At 38.1% G+C, this 20,321-nt stretch overlaps 1 protein-coding gene across 1 annotated transcript in view; it reads right to left on the minus strand.

Annotated features, from left to right (window-relative positions):
- Nucleotides 1-284: 284 nt before the first annotated feature.
- Nucleotides 285-20,321, minus strand: part of slc38a6 (solute carrier family 38 member 6) — a 48,451-nt gene continuing 28,414 nt past the window's right edge. The window contains exons 9-16 of the mRNA XM_073039535.1: nt 9,119-9,181; nt 8,197-8,247; nt 6,919-6,998; nt 5,990-6,090; nt 5,776-5,900; nt 4,761-4,905; nt 3,860-3,954; nt 285-2,426 (exon numbers count right to left, since the gene is read on the minus strand). Coding sequence (XP_072895636.1) covers nt 2,331-2,426; nt 3,860-3,954; nt 4,761-4,905; nt 5,776-5,900; nt 5,990-6,090; nt 6,919-6,998; nt 8,197-8,247; nt 9,119-9,181 — 756 coding nt within the window. The 3' untranslated portion in view covers nt 285-2,330. The remainder of the gene's footprint in view (nt 2,427-3,859; nt 3,955-4,760; nt 4,906-5,775; nt 5,901-5,989; nt 6,091-6,918; nt 6,999-8,196; nt 8,248-9,118; nt 9,182-20,321) is intronic.

Consider the following 20,321-nt stretch of genomic DNA (forward strand, 5'->3'; position numbering starts at 1 on the left):
TTGGTTTTGATTTCAAATGGGAGTAGATCTAGGATTTGAGTTCAGTTACAATACCCACCACACAAACTCATCAAGATTCACAGTGCAAGGGTCATTTGGGAGAAAGTGCTGATGCTTATATTGGCCAGCCTTTAAGAAAGGACGTCCTTAGAGCAAAATTTTATTTAAAAATGAAAAAGAGGAGCAAAGGAAAAATTGTAATCATATTAAAATATCCGTGCCTCAGAACAAGCTGATCCCCATGGATATCACCAATGACACAAACAGCCCAAGACAACTGAGACTAGAGAGCTGCATACAAATTTAATGTTACAACAATCCAGTTGTTCAACCACATTACAGAGATCACTTTTATTTATGAAAACGTACAGCTGGAATGTAAACTTACATGTACCTGAAGATGTCCCTTTTTTGGAAAAAGCATAAAAAGTTATACAATACTTTCTGCAAAAGTAAACTGCTGCTCTACAAAGACAGCTGACAGGTTGCATATTTTACTGACAGAACAGTGATAGTGCTATGAACAGAACTCTTAATTTCAGGCTGAGGTGAGAAGATATGACTACTTCAAGTTAATTATTTGTAGTGCACTAGAAAATCTTAAACCTTTCAGATAAATTCAGAAACATCTTTTAAGAATTTATTATACCTCGTGCAAATTCTGGAAATACAGATCAATAGCAATAAAATAACTTTTGGCAATAATTTTCAAAAGTGTACAAAATACCACAATTATACTAGCTACAAAGAAAAGTAAAAAAGGCAATATATGAACAGGCAAAAAAAAATTGAAAGTTTTTCAATGTAAAATTTCACAAGAACATTACATTTGCTAAAGAAGATGAGACATTTTCTTCTGTGCTAGTACAATCAATGGAATGAGCTGAACTGTACAAGCTTCTCAAAATAAAGCTAGATACAGATCAGACATTGGATTCCAGGAAGCTCCAACATCATAAACGCATTAGCCTTCAGAGGGGGGCTTCATTATGCCACAAAAGTAATCATTTGCAACTATGAGTATGGAGATAATCGGGATCAAAAGCAATTTAGATTTTACATCATTTTAAATATGATGGAGGAAAATAAACATTTAAATTTCACAGTTTCATTTACAATGCCAAGTTGTTTTCCCCGAATTTTGCACAGATTCCAATTTGTGAACTTCATTACTACCTTAAAATAGTTAATAGGCAAAAATGACATAAAACGTAAATGTAAAACATTATTCGGTAGACAGAGGTAGATAACTATTAATGCACCTTAACTGTCAGCAAGGTTCACCTTGCATAACTTGAGGTATTAGGACATAAATAAATAACATGCATGTGATAAAGAACAGCTATCATTCATAAAGTTCCATTTAAAACAGATTAATTTCAAAAACATGTTAACAATGATAATTGTGAAGAAGCCTGATACACAAGCACCATATAATATAGTCATCTATTTTCACCAGTGTAAAAAATCTGCAAATAGATTGTGTGAAATCAGTATTTCTTTAAATGAGGGTAATCAAAATTATACAAGTAATTCAAATTATTCAACATTATTAAATTAAACAAGAAACAAGCACTTTAAACAATCTGTATATCAATGCTTAATATCCAAAGATATTGGGACAAAAACAAATTAATATTGAATATGACAAGAATAACCTTTCTATTGACATTCAACTATTCATAATTATTATTGTTTGTATTTAGACAAATCTGAAGTGTTTTGCACAAAATTTTAACCCATATTTACTATTCAAGGTCAAAAAATTAGTTGAATATTAAATCATAATAGATAAACAGGTGATATACACAGTTCAAAGTGAATTTGATTAGGCCAACATTTGACCCACAATGTCCAATAATTTCATTTGATTTCAACCCATGAAAATTGTTAATTAGCATACATTTAAATATTTAAAACAGACCAATTCCAGCAATTTCAAAAATAACATACTCTGAAATAGGCTTAATTTCATAATTCCCAATACTTCCAATTTTACTAAATACACATTATAAAATATTGCACACATCGTAGAAATATTCCAAAGGGCTCTGCTGAGTTGTATTTTTAGACATTTTCTTTTAGATTAAAATCTTTGCATGGCACTATGGCTTTAGGTTAGTTGATATTGACCATTACCCAAATCACAATATACTGAGAAAAGCATTCTTCAAGCTTCCATTGAGAGATTCGGAATTTCTGACCCAGTGTCTATCTTTTCTTCCTGCTGCTAAAGTGATGCCAGTGGATCCAGAACTAGTGTATGGCTGCCGAGATCATGACTTCACTGCAGAGCTGATGATTCCCTGTGTTTGTACAACTTCTGCTGTTTATACTGAACCGCCAGCTCTATGAACCCAGTTTAAAATGATAAGGATTAAACTACTGACACCCATCAAGAAGCCCAAAATAATTAATCCCAGAGCCTGCCAAGACAAAAAACATATAGCATGAAATGAACCAAATATAACACAATCCAAACATAAATTAAGTTTCTTTTTAAAGTCTTTTTAGTTTCAGCTTTTGATTCAGTAATTTGAATACTGGTGTACCACCACTATGTACTTGTTTGAATACAATGGACCAAACCGCCCTGCCTGACAGCTAGAGGTTTTAAATGGAAGTACCAGGTATCAGCTATTTGCATATAATCAGAATGGCTATTCCATTATTAAATTCACTGTCCATTTCAGGAACAAAATTGTAATGTGCTGCACAAGGAAGACAGATGAAATTTTTAAAAAAACACAACTTTAGGACAACAATGACACTATGGAAAAGAATGCAAGTTATTTTTCCATATTCTAATATGTTTTAGTTCTTAAGATATGGGATTTAATTTTTTTTCTAACAGTGTTCTTAATTTTATTTATTTTATTCAGAATCATTTAAACTAAATTGGAAGTTTTTGGCAGTCAGTGAGCCGGCAAAGGTTGCCATGGCTTTTCTAAGCAGGCCCAATGGATTGTCCAGGGCATACTCCCCACCCAGAGACAATTCCTGCTGTTCGATGCACAGGGCCAGTTCATACAGCTATCAATACCTGGGAGCAGTAATTCCGGGCATGTGGCAAATCTAGACGATAGACTGAGTGCAGGAAGTTCCAGCCCATTGCACTCTACTATTTTAAGTGGGGTTCACCAACTGGTTGGAATGGGAAGAGTTTCAAATGAATAAACTTAAAATTAATACTACACCCATCCTACCTTTAGCCAGCAGGGTTTCATCAGCAATCAAATTTGTTTGTATACCCAATTTCGTTTGAAACTGGAGACATGACTGTACACAGCTGTGCAGTATCAATCTGAGTTTTAGAGAAAACTGACACCTTCTGCTTTCAGAGATGTATCAGCACTTTTCTACACACTCTAGGCAGGAAAGAGATGGTACTGTTTAACATCACTTCTCTCACACAATGCCTGTTATTCTGTAAAAGCGGTGGAAACAATGGGAAGGAGAATAGAGTAACAGATTAAAAGGGCAAGTGTCTTTAAAGCATTCCACATGGCAATGCTGGTTTCAATCTGTTATCCGTGTTTTGATACTTAGAGAACATGGCTATGTAGGCAAACATGGCAATCGACTAAGTGAGATAATCTGGTTGATTCTGACCATGTCCATTTATTCTGAAAGGAAACAAGTGGCTGTGACAGAGAGAACCGTTACGGACTGGTTAAAGATCTAAAACATTTTTAAATTAATGAAGTGACATTAGGGGATACAGACAGCACTTTGACAAATTATCCTCACCCCATTCTAATGATGGAGGAAGACTGATTTACAACTAAGTTATTAAACTGCTAAGATTAATGACAGCCAAGGTAACTGAAAGCCAGCTGTAGTTTTATACAAAACTCACCCCAAGCTTGTTCCAGGATTTTAAAGGTTCCCTGCTTATTTGTAAGTAGAAGAGTCCAGGGTAGATAAATAATAAAGCAGCAGAAGTAGTGGAACCTGAAGAAATGGGACAGGATTTTAGACTAAGTTATAGTTCACACAATAGAAAAGGATCGCTATCATTAAAGTCATCAAAAAGCTGAAATAGCTTTTAACTACATATGCATGTTGTATTTTTACTCATGGCATACAAATAGACTATTTGGCCTATTTCATGTCTATATTCCACACCCTCACATCGCTCAGGCTATCATATTCATTTCTTCCTCATTCATGCACCTTATTTGCTACAAAACATCACGGTATTAGATGAAAGACTTTAAAAAACTCAAGTTTTTATTAACACAGCCCAAGTGAAACTTTTTGTAAATGCAGAGATTCTTCAAACCCCCCCCCCCCCCCCCACCAACTGCCATTTTTGTTTTAAAATGTGAAGATTAAGATAATGCTCAACATTGGAACACAAAAGGAAACTTTAATCATGAAACCAGGAAATTGCAGTCTTTAGCTTTTATGGCTGTTAGTTTGATGGCAAATCTTTCAACAGTTTCTCACAAATGGGGCAAGATAGGAGCATTATGCAGACCACAGCCTCCCTAAAAAGATTTCAGCATGCTCCACATAGTCCCTGGTACTCATCATTCACACAATTAAAAATCACAGGTGCCCCAACAAAGCTTTTCACCAACATGTTTGCTGTGTTGTATTTCATTAAATACGGATGATAAATTGATTATCAGTGCTAAAGATAACTCTATTCAACCCTTTTTAAAGTTTGCATGGTTCCCTAATTCTATCTTTAAAAGAATACAGTGACACTTTATTTCTATTTTGATTAAAGATCACAAAATTAATTCACTTACCAACCACACCAAAGATATTTTGAATATTTGGCACGTACATCGCCAACAGCACAATCAATATTTGAATAGCAAGTGTAACAACAATATGATGGATGCAGGAAAAGGGGCGGTTTGAAAAACACAACAACATTAACGATTTCCTTGCCTGCAAATAAATGAAATTCAAAAGATAATTAAACAGATTTTAGAATAATTCTCCTTACATGGTATACTTATTTTTTAAAAAACTAGCTATGCATTGCCTCTCAAAGAAACAGCAGTAACATTTACATAATTATGTGTTTCTGAACCAATCAGAATATGAACCATTTCTGAACTGGTTCCTTGAATCTGTTTAGTTTTGGTTTTCAAGCCAGTTCACTTAATATTTATTGAGTGCTCAACAACTTAGAAATTGTATTTTGTGCACAACCTCCCACTGCAATTTAGGGGGACTGTAATTTACTTTTAATTTTTCAAATCCCCATTTGTATTTACAGTGATTTTTTTAATCCTTGTACTTTTTTTGTGGATTTTGACTGAAACTGTTTCAAGCAGTACCAGTGAATTTTCCCATTGGGTCTGCAATGATCAGCACTCTAAACAGGTGATTATTCACCAACCTAAACTCTGTCCTCAGAGCAGGGCAAAGAATTATTGCTTCCAGGGACACACAAAACAAAAAAAAAATCATTATCTTTAAATTCTATCAACACAAACTGTTGTTTTGTGTGCTAATTGGAATTAACAGGCACAAAGATGTGGAATAAGAGGGAAAGAATAAAAAGAAAACAATAAGGGAACAGGAATGTGCCTTGGAAAGGTGCAATGTTATCCCTTGAGAGTCCAAGACTTGCGAAGGTATAAAAATGGTTCTGAGATAAAGGCAACATTTAAATGAGAACATTAACGGCAAAGTCCATAGATGCAAATTTTAATTCAGCACTTCTGAAAGATCGTAAGATATTGTTTCAAATGTCATGAAAATTAAAAGCTGTACTAAAGTACACAAGTTTTTTTTAAAATCAGAACTCACTGGAAAATGGATTAGAGGCACTGTCAGGACTACAGAGAAGAGCAGGCATAACCTTACAGACATGATGAGAGCGTCATGCGGCAGATATTGACTGTAGGTATGCAGTAACTGTGCATCCACTTTGCCTAAAAGAAAAAAAGTTCAACAAAAATAAATAAATAAATTGAATCGTTTACAGAAAGATTTAAGAAATGAAACTGTATGTATTACACACCATAAAAAGTCAGGTAACCAAACAAGGCTGACAGCATGTAGACTGAAAAACTCAGAGTTACTCCTATATTAACTACATTTTGCATCTTGCTCTTTGAAGGCCTAGAGGAGAGAGAAAAAAGAAATCCATAAACATAAACCGTTGTACAAGTATAGCACCCACTTTCGTCCAAAGGGCAAAAAAAGAGAAATTCTGCAGATGCTGGAAATCCAAGCAACACACACAAAATGCTGGAGGAACTCAGCAGGCCAGGCAGCATCTAGGCAAAAGAGTACAGTCAACACTTCAGGCCAAGGGATCAAATAACAACAACTTGAATGGCATCTTAAAAACTTGCACTATTTTTTTTGTATCTTGAATATTTTGTGCAAGTTTATATAGTTAGTGGGAAATTGGATGTGGGAAACATTTTCCAAGTCAAATGCCCACCAACGTTATAAAAGAAATTAATTGCAAACTTGTATTCATTATTTTAATACTTTAGGTCATCCACATCAATTTAAAACAGCTTTTTAGCTAGATTAAGTTAATATAATATACTATCCCTTTCATAATGATATAATGATACTGGAGACTAGCCAGTGAGTCAGCAGATATAATGTATTCTATTATATGTTATTAAGGATGACCTAATAAGGATGAATATATATATACACACACACACACACACACACACACACACACACACACACACACACACACACACACACACACACACACACACACACACACACACACACACACACACACACTATTGGAGGAAAAGTGAATTAAAATTACACTTGGACAATAGAGGACTATTTTGAACAGCAAAATTTAGAACTCAGGTGGACTGATTTCTACAGGGTAACAGGTACACACTCAATAAAATATTAGCCAGCTTAAATAATATTTATTACTTTGTTTAGCAGGTCCTTCCACCCACTTACCTTTTGAGCTCACAGTAAATGGGTAATACAGACGTGTGACAGAGAAATGAAAAGGCCATGGTTGGAATTGCATAAGCACTCTGCAATGCAAAAAGACGAGTCATAAACACATTGAATAAAACTGGTCTTGCTCCCATCTAACTAAATTTGCACTTTCTGGTGATCTATCTTGCACTCCATTCTTATTAAATGGCTGACCAGCCAAAAATTTTGTAACCACGAGGCCTGTTGATGTTTTGTAAAATGAGTTTCTGTTCATCAGTATCATCCCTCTCCCTTTCAAAACTCCTGCTGCAACATGTAGGATTAATGCAGCATCTTTAAAGTACAATGAATCAAAGCACCTTACAGAAGAGTTATCAAAGAGAACAGAACACACAATGTGCTTAGAGAGTTGAATAAGAACGTGATCATCATGGCAGATGTTAAGAAATGACTTGAAAGTAAGAGGCAGTCTGGAGTCACAGTTGTACAGCACAGAATGGGTCCTTGAGCTCACCATGTCAAAGGTAATTTTTTTGCCTGTCTGAACCAATTCCACTTGTCTCAAATCTGTCTATATCCCCCTTAAAAGGTAGCAATTCTATGAGATTCCACTGTCACCTCCATCAGCACATTCCAGATATCAACCACTCTGTTTAGGAAAAAAAACATTGCTCAGATAAATTAAGGGGGTCACAGCAATTTTAATCGATTTGTTTTTGTTCTCTAAGAGCTGTCCCAAATAAGCACTGCCTGATTAACTGATGACCCAATTAACCAGAATCTACTGTACTTCTATTGGAGAGTTCCATGGGAGGGAACTTCAGCTGAACACCCATCCATTTAAAGAATGATCTGGAATGCACAAGCCAGATTTGGAAGAACACAGATTTAAAGGCTGCAAGTGCTTAATCCCAGTCATTATGGCATTCATTTGTTCCTGGAAGATTCCATTCAGATCTCTGCTGTGACTGGACACGTTCACATCACTAAAACTGGATTAGAGTTGGATCATTTTGTGAATAGCAATTGGCCACAGTACATCTCATTTCAAGTTAAATCTAAATCTTTAGGTGTTAGAAAACACTTTTACACCTTTTCAGATTATGCATAATATATAATTACAAAATGTCCTTCATAAAAAGCCACCACACATGGCTTAAAGTTATCAAAAGCTGTTAGATACAAATGTGAACTTTACTGGGAGGCAAACTGTTACTTATCAGTGCAGTTTGCACCAGTGACGTGTTCCACAATTGTATTCACTTAATGCGTACCATAAGAAAGAATACAAACCTTGTATGAAATTTGAAAAAATTTCGGCTTACACTCATCAGAACTGAAATTCTAAACAAGAAACAGAAGTTTATTATAATTCTGTCAAGATGCCCATCATCTGTCTCTTCAGCTGTTTAATCATGCACAGTCTACATTAACCAACTTGCATAATATTACTTGTATTACTCATTGAAGTCACCAACACTTATATATGAAAAAAAATCCTTCCTACTTATTATCATACTTATCAGCATGCAACAGATTGGGGTTGGGTACTAATTTTTCAGTAGAACACTATACAAAGATAACAATAATCACAGCTAAGTCTGATTCTGACATTCATATATTTCACAAGAGACTGTAGGGTGCTGATTAGGTATAGATTAATATTAATACTCTTCACTAACAATAGATACATTTGAAGTCTGGAGCAATTATAAAAGCCCTGACACGCTATCAAGTACAAATACAAGTTGAAGGAAACACATTACAAAGCATATATGTATTTTGTAAAATTGGAATGCACCTGAAAACATATGTTAAAGTAATTAATTCTATTAAATAAAATGTTTTGAGCCAATTCATTTTTGTTTATCAGTTCTAAAATTGTATTATATAAACAACAAGCCAAACTTTTGGAACATGAGTTCGAAAGCTGTGAGAGGCTAAAAACTTTCATTGCCTATAATCACAAGATCCTCGTGGATATGAGTATCCCAACCCAATACCAATGAGATGGTCTCTTCATGGGTCTAGTACCAGCTCTTTTTAGAAGCAAGTGAAGCAAGCTTACAAAAAAAGGTGGGGGCAGGGGAACAGGTACTATTAAAAAGATCACTCTGGGTGAGGCTACGATGATGTTGGGATGGAACACAAAGCTAATGATATTATATCCAAACATGAAATGTGTATACACAGAGGAGTATCATAAGTAACTTACCTGAGCATAATCTACAGTGCCATTAAACAATGGGCAAGGAATGAACCATTTTTTAACAATGACCTACAAAAGAAAGTATACAGTGCGTTTGACAAGATTTTGTTGAAATAATTCCATTTGTTTGCAGAGCCAGAACTAACGAGAACTTTCAGCAATGGAATGAATTATTTTTCCAATGATAGGGGTCACTGTTGAGCTTAATCCTACATATAGATTACTAGTCGTGAGCTGAATTTTCATCATTTTACCTATCCACTGCCCCAGAATCTGAACCCAGAGACCAACTGACAAATCCCTGATTTGCCAACCCAGTTAAAATCTCTAACCTTTACAGTACATCTGTTTCAGTGACATTGCATTTACCAATGAACCATCAGAAGGAATTTGACTCCACTGTTTTAATTTTTATTTTAGTTCAAATATCTGCTTGGAAACTCAGCAACCTAGAGAAACAAAATATGGCACTAATAAAGATGACTAGAAAAAAATTAAGAATCTACACAAGTAGTTCCCAAACATTTTTTGGGTTACCACCTCCTTGGCTCCCAGACCACATTCCCCTTCTGGCCATTACGTAAAAATTATAAAGAATTTTGAGTTATGATGCACAGTGAAAGAAAACAGAAACTGCAGATTTAATGCAGGGACAAATAATAGCAAAAATTTTTCAAATTGATTAAAAGTTACAAATAAAATGTCTTTAATTACAGTAAAAATAATTCTCATCAACTTTAGAGAGTACATTAGCTTTTTCACCCCTCACTGAGATGGGTGGACTTGGTGCAGTGTATCAGCTTCTCACATCAGGCTGAATATCATTCAGAAAGAGTCTCCGATTTCCCACATTCAGTAACATGCAGCCTGTTTCATTGCTTTGAATGAAGCTGGGTGACTACACTGAAACTGCACTCCACTAAATGTGACATTGCAAAGGCAGTAAGAAACCATCTTTTTATTTTTCCACACTGCAGGATACTGTTCAGAGATTTCATTCAGCAATCAAAAGTCTTGATATGAATTGTTGAAAGCTCAAAGTCATTTTAGTGAGATCCATACTTCCTCCATCTTTCCTGTTAATTCCTCATTACAAGTGTTCAAGAATGGACTTATTACTCAATCTGGAAGTTGGATCGAGAGAAGATTCTGAAATTGTCTGACATGCCCTTATGCAGCTCAGCCAGGTGGGCACAATATATTTGAATATCATCTGGTATTCCTTCCTTCTCTTCCAACTCAGAGATGCTCAGAAATTGGAAAAGGTCGCAATGGCCAATGTTGCAAGGGTTAACTTGGAAAGAAATGTGGAGACAACTGATTTGACTTTGATAAGATTCACATAATTTCTTTGCAATTGAAGATTGATTTCATTAAGTTTTGTGAATAATTCTGACAAATAAGCAACATCATGCCTAATATTCTAGGGTTGATTACTGAATGAAGCACTCAAGTCTTCAAAAAACAATGTTATCACTTTCACATATTGCATAAAACCATCTCAAGCAGTTTCCTTTTGAGAGCCACCTGGCTTCAGTGTTCAACAGCACGCTTTCAAGCTGTTGATCGTTCTCAATACAGTTCTCAAAATAGTTGAGAACTGAGAGCATGAAACTTTATTTTATTTACCGCAGTGATAATGCTATATAATGACATTTGCAGCTGATCACCTGGGTTTTTTGCAACAAGTTGCTGTCTGTGAACTACATGGTGAATGGTAAATATACCAGGGTCAGTTTTTTCCCCCAATAAAGTTATAACCCCACAGTGGTGACCTGTCATTGATGGTGCCTCATCTGCTGCATAAGCAAGAATATTGGTGAGCAGAATGTTCTTTTCTTTGTAAAACTGCTCAACAAACTGAAACACTGACTTCTGTGTCGTATCTGTTTCTAGACCCTTTGTAAATAACAACTCATGAACTATGCTTTCATCTTTTATGAAGCAAACATAACCAATAAGCAAAGATTCATTGTCTGGCAAAGTTGATTCATCCAATTGCAGAGCAAATTCCATTGTCCTTAGTATGTAACACAATGCGTTTTTCTACATTCTCAGACATTTCATCTATTCACCTTTGAACAGAGTTGTCGCTGAGCAGAATCGCTTTAATTACTTGGTCTGGTGAAGCAAGCAAAATTAATTCCTCTGTTGACTTACCCAAAACTATTCTCAGAACCACCCTTACTGTCCGCAGAATCAGTTCTTGTTCAATTGTATGGGGCTTTCCAGATTTAGCAAATGAACAATGAAAAGTTGTTTGAAGCACACAAACCATCACCATATTGCTGTGAAGTGCTGGCAAACATGTTTTGAAGTGTTTCCCATTTCTGAAAGTTTTAACAAAGTGACTGAAAATAAGCCAAGTTCTTGTTTGCTTTATCAGATGCTCTCTTCAAATGTTTAAGAAGCCTGAATGATTTCATTGCCTCATTTGAAAAAAGAAACAACATTTTCATACAAGAGATGCATTGGCTGCTGATGGTTACTTGGTGCTGGTATAAATCCATACTTCAGATATGCCACAGAAACGAGCAAGATGGCGGCGGAAGTGGAAGAAACACAAAGGGAACCGTAAGAACGCATCTCTTCCAAAGGAAGGTTGGACAAGATCTTAAGGACGAAAATGTGTTTCCAGTTATTTTTTCCCGGGAGCCCACCTTCGCCTGCGATGTCTGCTCGCAGCCCTTCGCCATGCTCACTTCGAGCCGGGCCCAGGCCCTGCTGCTCCATCCCCAGTGTCCCCGCCACAGCCGTCGGCCATTGCAACACCCGGCCCAGAGCACGGCGTGGTGAAACACCCCAGGTCCAGCTGACCTGGCTGGTAGCACTTGGTAAGGGTCCCTTGCTCGGGGTTACGAGCGATGGCCAACAGCGGACCCAGCAGGAGACTGGTGGTTAAAACGGAAGAGCTACGACCTTGGAAGACAATGGTTGCTTTGCAAGCAGATGATCTAACAAGAAGAGAGGTGGTGATCTCTTTAAATTCACCCAGCAGAAGGCAAAGGCAAACCACTGTTGTAACCTGCCAAATACATGATTTCCCAATATGTCAGTCTCAACAAAGGATCAAAACAATGATGTTAACGACAAGTGTCGGGACAGAGTGGCATGGAGGGAAATCGTCCAACTGGAAATTCCAGATGCGACCTAACAATGATGACAACACTATACCCTCTAACTTCTTTTGCATTTGGTCTGCCATTTTCATTATGGATTAACGACCAGTCAATCACCTACTGTTTAAGCCCAACCTCAAGCACTGATCAGTAAAGGTAGAGTTACATCATCATAGCTCAGGCAAAACCAGACTCTCTGCCTGAAGGCAAATAAGGTGGGGCAGCAACATCTCCATTGGACCGTGGACTACAAAAATGCTGTCAAGAACAGGCAGATTTTGAACTTTACCCCACTGAACGCCATACCCTAATTCACAGGCATTGCTTTGCTGCGCGATTGGAATATAGAAATCATACTAACACTGTATTACAAATTGGTAATAATGCATTCCAGGCCTGGAAATAACATGATTTCTCCAGTCCAAATTTCTTGTGATATGCCAAATAGAAAATAGTCACCTTGCTTTTCAACACTTTGAGCAAAGTGGTGGATTAGCAAGAGATGTGGTGATTAAGTGATCTTTGTAATTAATTATGAGACACTGAGGATCAAATGCTTATAATAACTAATTAATTTCTAAAATGAAGCCTGCCATGCCTTAGGTGCACCCCTCCCCCCACTGCCCCCTTATCTTTATCTTAGAAACTCCCACCACCTCCCCCCACCCCAGGGGGATAGAGCGATTTACAGCAAAGAGTCACCTGTTTATCTTATTTTAGTATTTTCTGAGAAGATAGCAAAAAGAAAAGTGAAACCAGAATGCTGAATGGTAAAATTGCCATTATTCCCATGTTGCTGACAAGAAATTTTGCAAATCTAATGTGCTAAGCCTGCTATTCTTATACTTGGGAAAAAGTGGCAAAATTAATTATCTTTGCATTCTAATTTCATTCTTGTATACAAATATGAAGAAAACGTAAACAGTTTTCAGGCTCAGTAATATTTAGTTCCATATTTACATTGGAATAAACATTGTTGGATCTAATTTGTATGCTACTATTTAAGTAAATTATGCTGTAAAGTTCTGGCTGGTCTCCAGAAGGGTGTATGCAGTTATATTTCTCAGAGAAAAACACCTTGGAGCAATAGCACAGAAATACACCAGGGAATAGATAGAAAGGAACATAATTATTAAAGTACTTCCAAAAGTTAAAATGCTGCAGAAATTCAGATTATAACATTTTAATTTAATAGTTAAAAATGAAAAAAAGGTTTGTAACTTAAAACAGAATTCAACAGTCTTTCTTAAGCACGTTGAGCCATGCTTTCAACATCATTGGCATCAACTAAGTTTTATTATCAATCAGCTATCAATTAATTTTCTACCTGATTATCCTATTCTTAATAGCAAAGGATAAGTATGTTGGATGTACAAGGCCAAGGATCAGCTTCTCCTCACTTTACAGTTGCAATATTGCATTATTTTGGTACAAACTCTATATTGAAAAATAGCACATTGGCATATTAACAACCAACTTATCAGAAACTACCAAACAGAAAATAATTCCACAGATAAGCTCCTGAATAGGATTGGAAGAAATTATCCCAATTAAAAAAATCAAGTTTAACTGAAACTGCCAGTTCATTTACCTGTCACATGTGTACTTGTTGACTCCCAAACAAGAAAAACATTTTAAAGTTCTCCTGCTGATTTTAGATCACCTCTAAAAATTAGTAAGAACCATAGAACATTACAGCACAGAAACAGGCCTTTTGGCCCTTCTTGGCTATGCCAAACCATTTTCTGCCTAGTCCCACTGACCTGCACCCAGGCCATATCCCTCCATACCCCTCTCATCCATATACCTGTCCAAGTTTTTCTTAAATGTTAAAAGTGAGCCCGCATTCACCACTTCATCTGGCAGCTCATTCCACACTCCCACCACTCTCTGCGTGAAGAAGCCCCCCCTAATGTTCCCTTTAAACTTTTCCCCCTTCACCCTTAACCCATGACCTGTTTTTCTCTCCCCTAGCCTCAGTGGAAAAAGCCTATCATACTATCATTCACTCTGTCTATACCCATCATAATTTTATACACCTCTATCAAATCACCCCTCATTCTCCTACGCTCTAGGGAATAAAGTCCTAACCTATTCAACCTTTCTCTGTAACTCAGTTTCTCAAGTCCCGGTAACATCCTTGTAAACCTTCTCTGTACTCTTTCAACCTTATTAATATCCTTCCTGTAATTAGGTGACCAAAACTGCACACAATACTCCAAATTCAGCCTCACCAATGCAGAGATAGAGGATTGGGAAGTTTTTAAAAACCTACAGAGAGCAACTAAAAAAAAATCATTAGAAGGGAAAAGATGAAATATGAAAGCAAGCTAGCAAATAATATCAAAGAGAATAGTAAAAGTTTTATCAAGTATGCTAAAAATAAAAGAGAGATGAGAGTGGATATAGGACCACAAGAAAATGAAGCAGGAGAAATACCATAACAACAGGGGACAAGGAGATGGCTGATGAATTAAATAAGTATTTTGCATCAGTCTTCACTGTGGAAGACCCTAGCAGTATGCCTGATGTTGTAGTGTGTAAAGGAAGTGAAAAGGGTGCAGTTACTGTTACAAGATAAAAGGCCTAAAGCTATCTAAGGTCACCCAGACCACAGGGTCTGCACCTTAGGGTTCTGAAAGAGGTAGCGTTAGATATTGTGGTGGCATTGATCTTCCAAAAATCACTGGACTCTGGCATGGTGCCAGATGATGGGAAAATTGCGGATGTTACTCCACTCTTTCAGAAAGGAGGAAGGCAGCAGAAAGGAAATTATAGACCAGTGAGCCTGATCTCAGTAGTTGGGAAGATGTTAAGAGTCAATTGTTAAGGATGAGGTGATGGAGTACTTGGTGACACAGGACAAGATAGTACAAAGTCAGCATGGTTTCCTTCAGGGAAAATCCTGCCTGATGAACCTGTTGAAATTCTGTGAGGAGATTACAAGTAGGATAGATAAAGGGGATGCAGTGGATGTTATATATTTGGACTTTCTGAAGGCCTTTGACAAGGTGCCACACATGAGGTTGCTTACCAAGTTAAGAGCCCATGGTATTACAGGGAAGTTACTAACATGGTTATAGCATTGGCTGATAGGTAGGAGGCAGCGAGTGGGAATAAAAGCATCCTTTTCTGGTTGGCTACCAGTGACTAGTCGTGTTCCGCAGGGATCGGTGTTGGGATCACTTCTTTTTATGCTGTACATCAATGATATAAATGATGGAATAGATGGCTTTGTTGCCAAGTTTGAAGATGATACGAAGATTGGTGGAGGGGCAGGTAGTATTGTGAAAACAGATAGGATACAGAAGGACTTAGGAGAATGGGCAAGAAAGTGGCAAACAAAAGTGGCAAACGAAATACAATGTTGGAAAATGTATGGTCATGCACTTTGATAGCAGAAATAAATGTGAGGACTATTTTCTAAATGGGGAGAAAATCCAGGAATTTGAGATGCGAGGGACTTGGGGGCCTTTGTGCAGAACACCCTGAAAGTTAATTTATAGGTTGACTTGGTGGTGAGGAAGGCAAATGCCATGTTAAGCATTCATTTCAAGAGGTCTAGAATACAAGAGCAAGGATGTGATGCTGAGGCTTTATAAGGCCCTGGTGAGGCCTCACCTTGAGTATTGTGAACAGTTTAGGGCTCCTCATCTTAGAAGAGATATGCTGGCATTAGAGAGGGTTCAGAGGAAGTTCACAAGGATGATTCCAGGAATGAAAGGGTTATCATTCAAGGAATGTTTGATGGCTCTGGGTCTGTACTTGCTGGAATTCAGACGAATGAGGTGGGGGATCTCATTGAAACCTTTCGAATATTGTTTCCCATGATGGGAGTCTAGGACAAGAGGGCACAGTCTCAGGATAGAGGGGCGCCCTCTCAAAAAAGAGATGCAGAAAAACTTCTTTAGCCCAAGAGTGGTGAATCTGTGGAATTTGTTGCCACATGCATCTGTGGAGGCAAGATTGCTGGGTGTATTTAAGGCAGAGATTGATAGGTTCTTGATTGGACATAGCATCAAAGGTTACAGGGAGAAGGCCGGGAAATGTGGTTGGCGGGGGGTGGGGGGGGAAGGATCAGCCGTGATTGAATGGCGGAGCAGACTCGATGGGCCTAATGGCCTAATTCTGCTCCTATGTCTTATGGTCTTTACTTAAGCCATCTTCAGCTCCTGCCTCTGTTCCTCTAAAAAGCTGCTGCTTTAACGGAGCATTAGCACTAGTCCCAATAACTCCATTTGAGGCACAGCACAAAATTTCATTTGATAAAGTTACTTGGGATTTTATACGTTAAAAGCTCTTTTAAAATAGAAACCATTGTTTATACTTAAAGGCTTAACTTCCATTCCAGCACATCTCTTAAAAAAATCTGTATGATGAGTGCAATTCAGTTGCTCTTTAGGCTTAGTTGTTAACATTTACAAATGCTAGAAAAAGCATGTGATTAAAAGGTAACAGAAATGGAAGCAAAAGCATTTCTCCTTCAACACCACCCCCCCACAAATTTGCATCAAACTTGCCCATCTGCAACTTCTGACAGCAATTTCTTAAAAGATGTTCATGACAGCTGAAGAATGAATGAATTTGTTTCTTCTTCTGACTTACATAAATACCTTATTGATCCCAAACAAAATTTCCATGTCACAGTAGCATTACAAGTACACAGATATAAATATTAGAAGAGAAGGAGAAAGAATAAAAAAAAAATCACCAAGAGTCTAATAGGAGGGGGTCATCACTTCCCATCTATAGGTTGACTCATTATAGAGCCTAATGGCCAAGGATAAGAATGACCACATATAGCGGCCTTTGGAGCAGCACAGTTGTATTAGTCTATTACTAAAAGTGCTCCTCTGTTCAACCAAGGTGGCATGCAGAGGGTGGGAAATATTTTCTAGAATTGCCAGATTTTCCATAGGGTTCTGTGTTCTACCACAGCCTCCAGTGTGTCCAGTTTGACTCCTATAACAGAGGCAGCCTTTCTAATCAGTTTATGTTGGCATCACCCGTGTTGATGCTGTTGCCCAGCACACCACTGCATAAAAGATTGTACTGGTGACAACAGACTGCTAAAACACGTGAAGGAGAGGCCTGTGCGCTCCAAAGGACCCCAGTCTCCTCAGGAAGTAGAAGCGACTCTGTCCCTTTTTGTACACAGCCTCTGTGTTAGCGCACCACTCAAGCCTGCCATCTGGGTGTACCCCCAGGTACCTGTAGGTCCTCAGCACATCCATGTCCTCACCATCAGTAGTAGTAAGAAGGAGCAATGCAGACTTAGTCTTCCTAAAGTCCATCACCATCTCCTTTGTCTTACTAATGTTGAGCTGCAGATAATTCAGCTTGCATTTGACAAAGTCCTCCATTGGGGCCTGTATTCATCCTCCCTTTATACACCTAACTATTGTTGAGTCATTAGAGAATCTCTGTGGATGAAATGACTCAATATTGTATTTAAAGTCCTAAGTATACAGGGCAATACAGTCCCTGTGGGGCTCCAGTGCTGATTATAGCCGTATCTGACACACAGCTCTGAAGCCACACGTACTGTGGTCTGCCAGTCAGGTAGTCCATTATCCAGGATATAATGGAAGTGCCAATCTGTATTGAACAGAGCTTCTCCCCAGCAATGAGGATTGTATGGTATTGAAAGCACTTAAGAAATCAAAAACAAAAAAGACCCTCGCAGTGCTGCCCAGCTTATCCAAATGAGAGTAGGGTCTGTTCAGCAGGTAGATGACAGCATCGTCGACTCCAATGAGTTACTGGTGGGCAAACTGCAGGGGATGGGGGGCTGATCTGACCGGGGGTCAGAGGTGAGCCAGGACCAGCCTCTCTAGGGTTTTCATGATGGATGAGGTCAGGGCCACTGGACAGTAATCACTCAAGACTTTCGGGTTGGTGCTTCCTGCGTACTGGGATCACGCATGATGTTTTCCACACAGTCTGAACTCTTTCCAGGCTAAGACTCAGTTGAAAATATGCTGGAGAACTCCACACAACTGCTCAGCACACTCTTTCAGATCCTTGAGGTTCACGCCATCTAGTCCCAATGCTTTGCTATGTCAGAGTTTTCAGAGCCCTTCTCCCCGCTCAGTAGTGAAGGTGAGTCCATGATGACTGGGGAGTTGTTGGAAGGTGGGGGCTGAGGGAAGTGGAGATTAGGATGACCTGGGAAACTCTCAGCCATCACTCAGTACCTCTATCGGTGGAACATGAATTTAAAATCCTTCTCCCCACTGAACAGAATTAAGAACTGTTACTAAGAGTGTGACTGTCTTGTCAGAAACAAATTTCTTCTCAAAGCTTGAAACTAAAGTAACTTTTGTGCAAATGTTAAGATGCTTAACTGACATGATTGGTCACTGACACCAAGTATGACCAAAAGAGGGTAATGTTAAAAAAAGATGGTGGAGATGGAAAAGGTACACGTAATTCAGTTTAGTGATAGACGGGTAGTTTGATGAAAGCCTAAATGTAGTAAAACAATTAATCTTTCCCCCCATCAGATAGCTGTCAATTTATAACCAGCCTGAAGAAATGACATTTTACCATCTAAATAAAGTTTGAACCATTTCTGATAGTGTTTGACATTGGTTTATAAATGTTGACACTGACCAAGAATTTCTCTGTTGTAGAACAAAAATATTTTTCCAGCGGATCATTAAAATACAAATGCTTTCCTGCAGTTTCCACTGAGACATTACGTCATATAAAGAAAGAACCAAATAAATATTTCAAAAGGAAAATCATTACAAGAAGGTAAATAATATTAAAATGGACAGCAATGAAAGTAGCAATTCTAGTACAGGTATATTGATCGATCTCCTTTTATGTTGCAAATTCAATCGATTCTGAGAAGCAATGATCACATAACTGGAAGTCATGCATGTGGTTCTAAACAAATCATTCGAGGATGCCTTTCTAAAGGGAATAAGGTGGAACATGGAAAAAAAGTCCCATCAGTAATCAGAAGTAAGGTGCTTTGAATATCACAGTAGAGTCTTGATAGATCACAGATCAAAAACATCCATTATTCAGGATTTTGGAAAATTCACATCCCAAATGTTGAATGGAAGTAGATCTTCCATACAGCACTTTAAAAATCATAGAATAAGTGGATAGCAGAATTCCAAAACAAAATGTGGATTCTCTTTAAAAAGAAAACGTGGATGAGATGGTGCAGGTGGGGGTAAGTGTACAAGCAATGAATTTTACTTCTTTAAGCTTACAGATTTGAGCTCATATCACAATCTGTACTTGCAATATGCAAATGCTTCCAAGATTTCTCTTTCCAGATGGAAAAGTCCAGTTATAATAGTGACCTGCAGAATTAAACATTTCTTCACAATATTATGAAATCTACACAACACCCAGAAGTAGTAAATTTCCATTTCTGCTCCCTTTGATTCACCTGTTATTATAAATGTGAATTTATATAGCTATGTTATATAGTTATTTTTTGGTTCCAAGGTTGTCAAGCCGAGGAGTGGCAGTGGGGACAAGCTCCCACTACCTAAAAGTGCTCCTCATGGCATGCACCTCCAAAAGCCTCTGACAACCAAGTCCAACTCCTGGCCTTCTCATGTGGCTTAGCCACTAAGCCCGGCGGAACCACTTTTAATGCCAGGAGAAGGGGCGAAGGCAGGTCCTGGCACCTTGAAACCAGTGCTTCGGGTAGCTGGAGCTCATCAGCCTGGGAAGGCAGTCCATCTAAGAGAGGGAAAACTCTGATTTCAAACCTTCGCTGCCTTGTGGCCATACCCACTCATGGGAAAGGCTTCGGGAGTAAACCCTGAGGACAAATCCAGAGCTGGAGTTCGACGTTGCCTTCAACCTCGCTCTGGCAACTCCTGCGACATCACTGGTGCCAAGCTGTATCGGCCCTTGCCCTTCCCTTGGACAACATCGGTGTCATGAAGAGGGAAGACTTGCTGCTTGGGCAACAGCCGGTCTTCCATACAACCTTGCCCAGGCCTGAGCCCTGGAGAGGACACTCACAAGGCTTTCCAGGCACAGATTCATGGTATTGCAAGACTAATGGATGCCATCCAATCCAAATAGCTATTTTATTCAATAAAATATCCCAGTTA

This window comes from Hemitrygon akajei, chromosome 3 (genome assembly GCF_048418815.1).
Source record: "Hemitrygon akajei chromosome 3, sHemAka1.3, whole genome shotgun sequence".
Lineage (NCBI taxonomy): Eukaryota > Metazoa > Chordata > Chondrichthyes > Myliobatiformes > Dasyatidae > Hemitrygon > Hemitrygon akajei.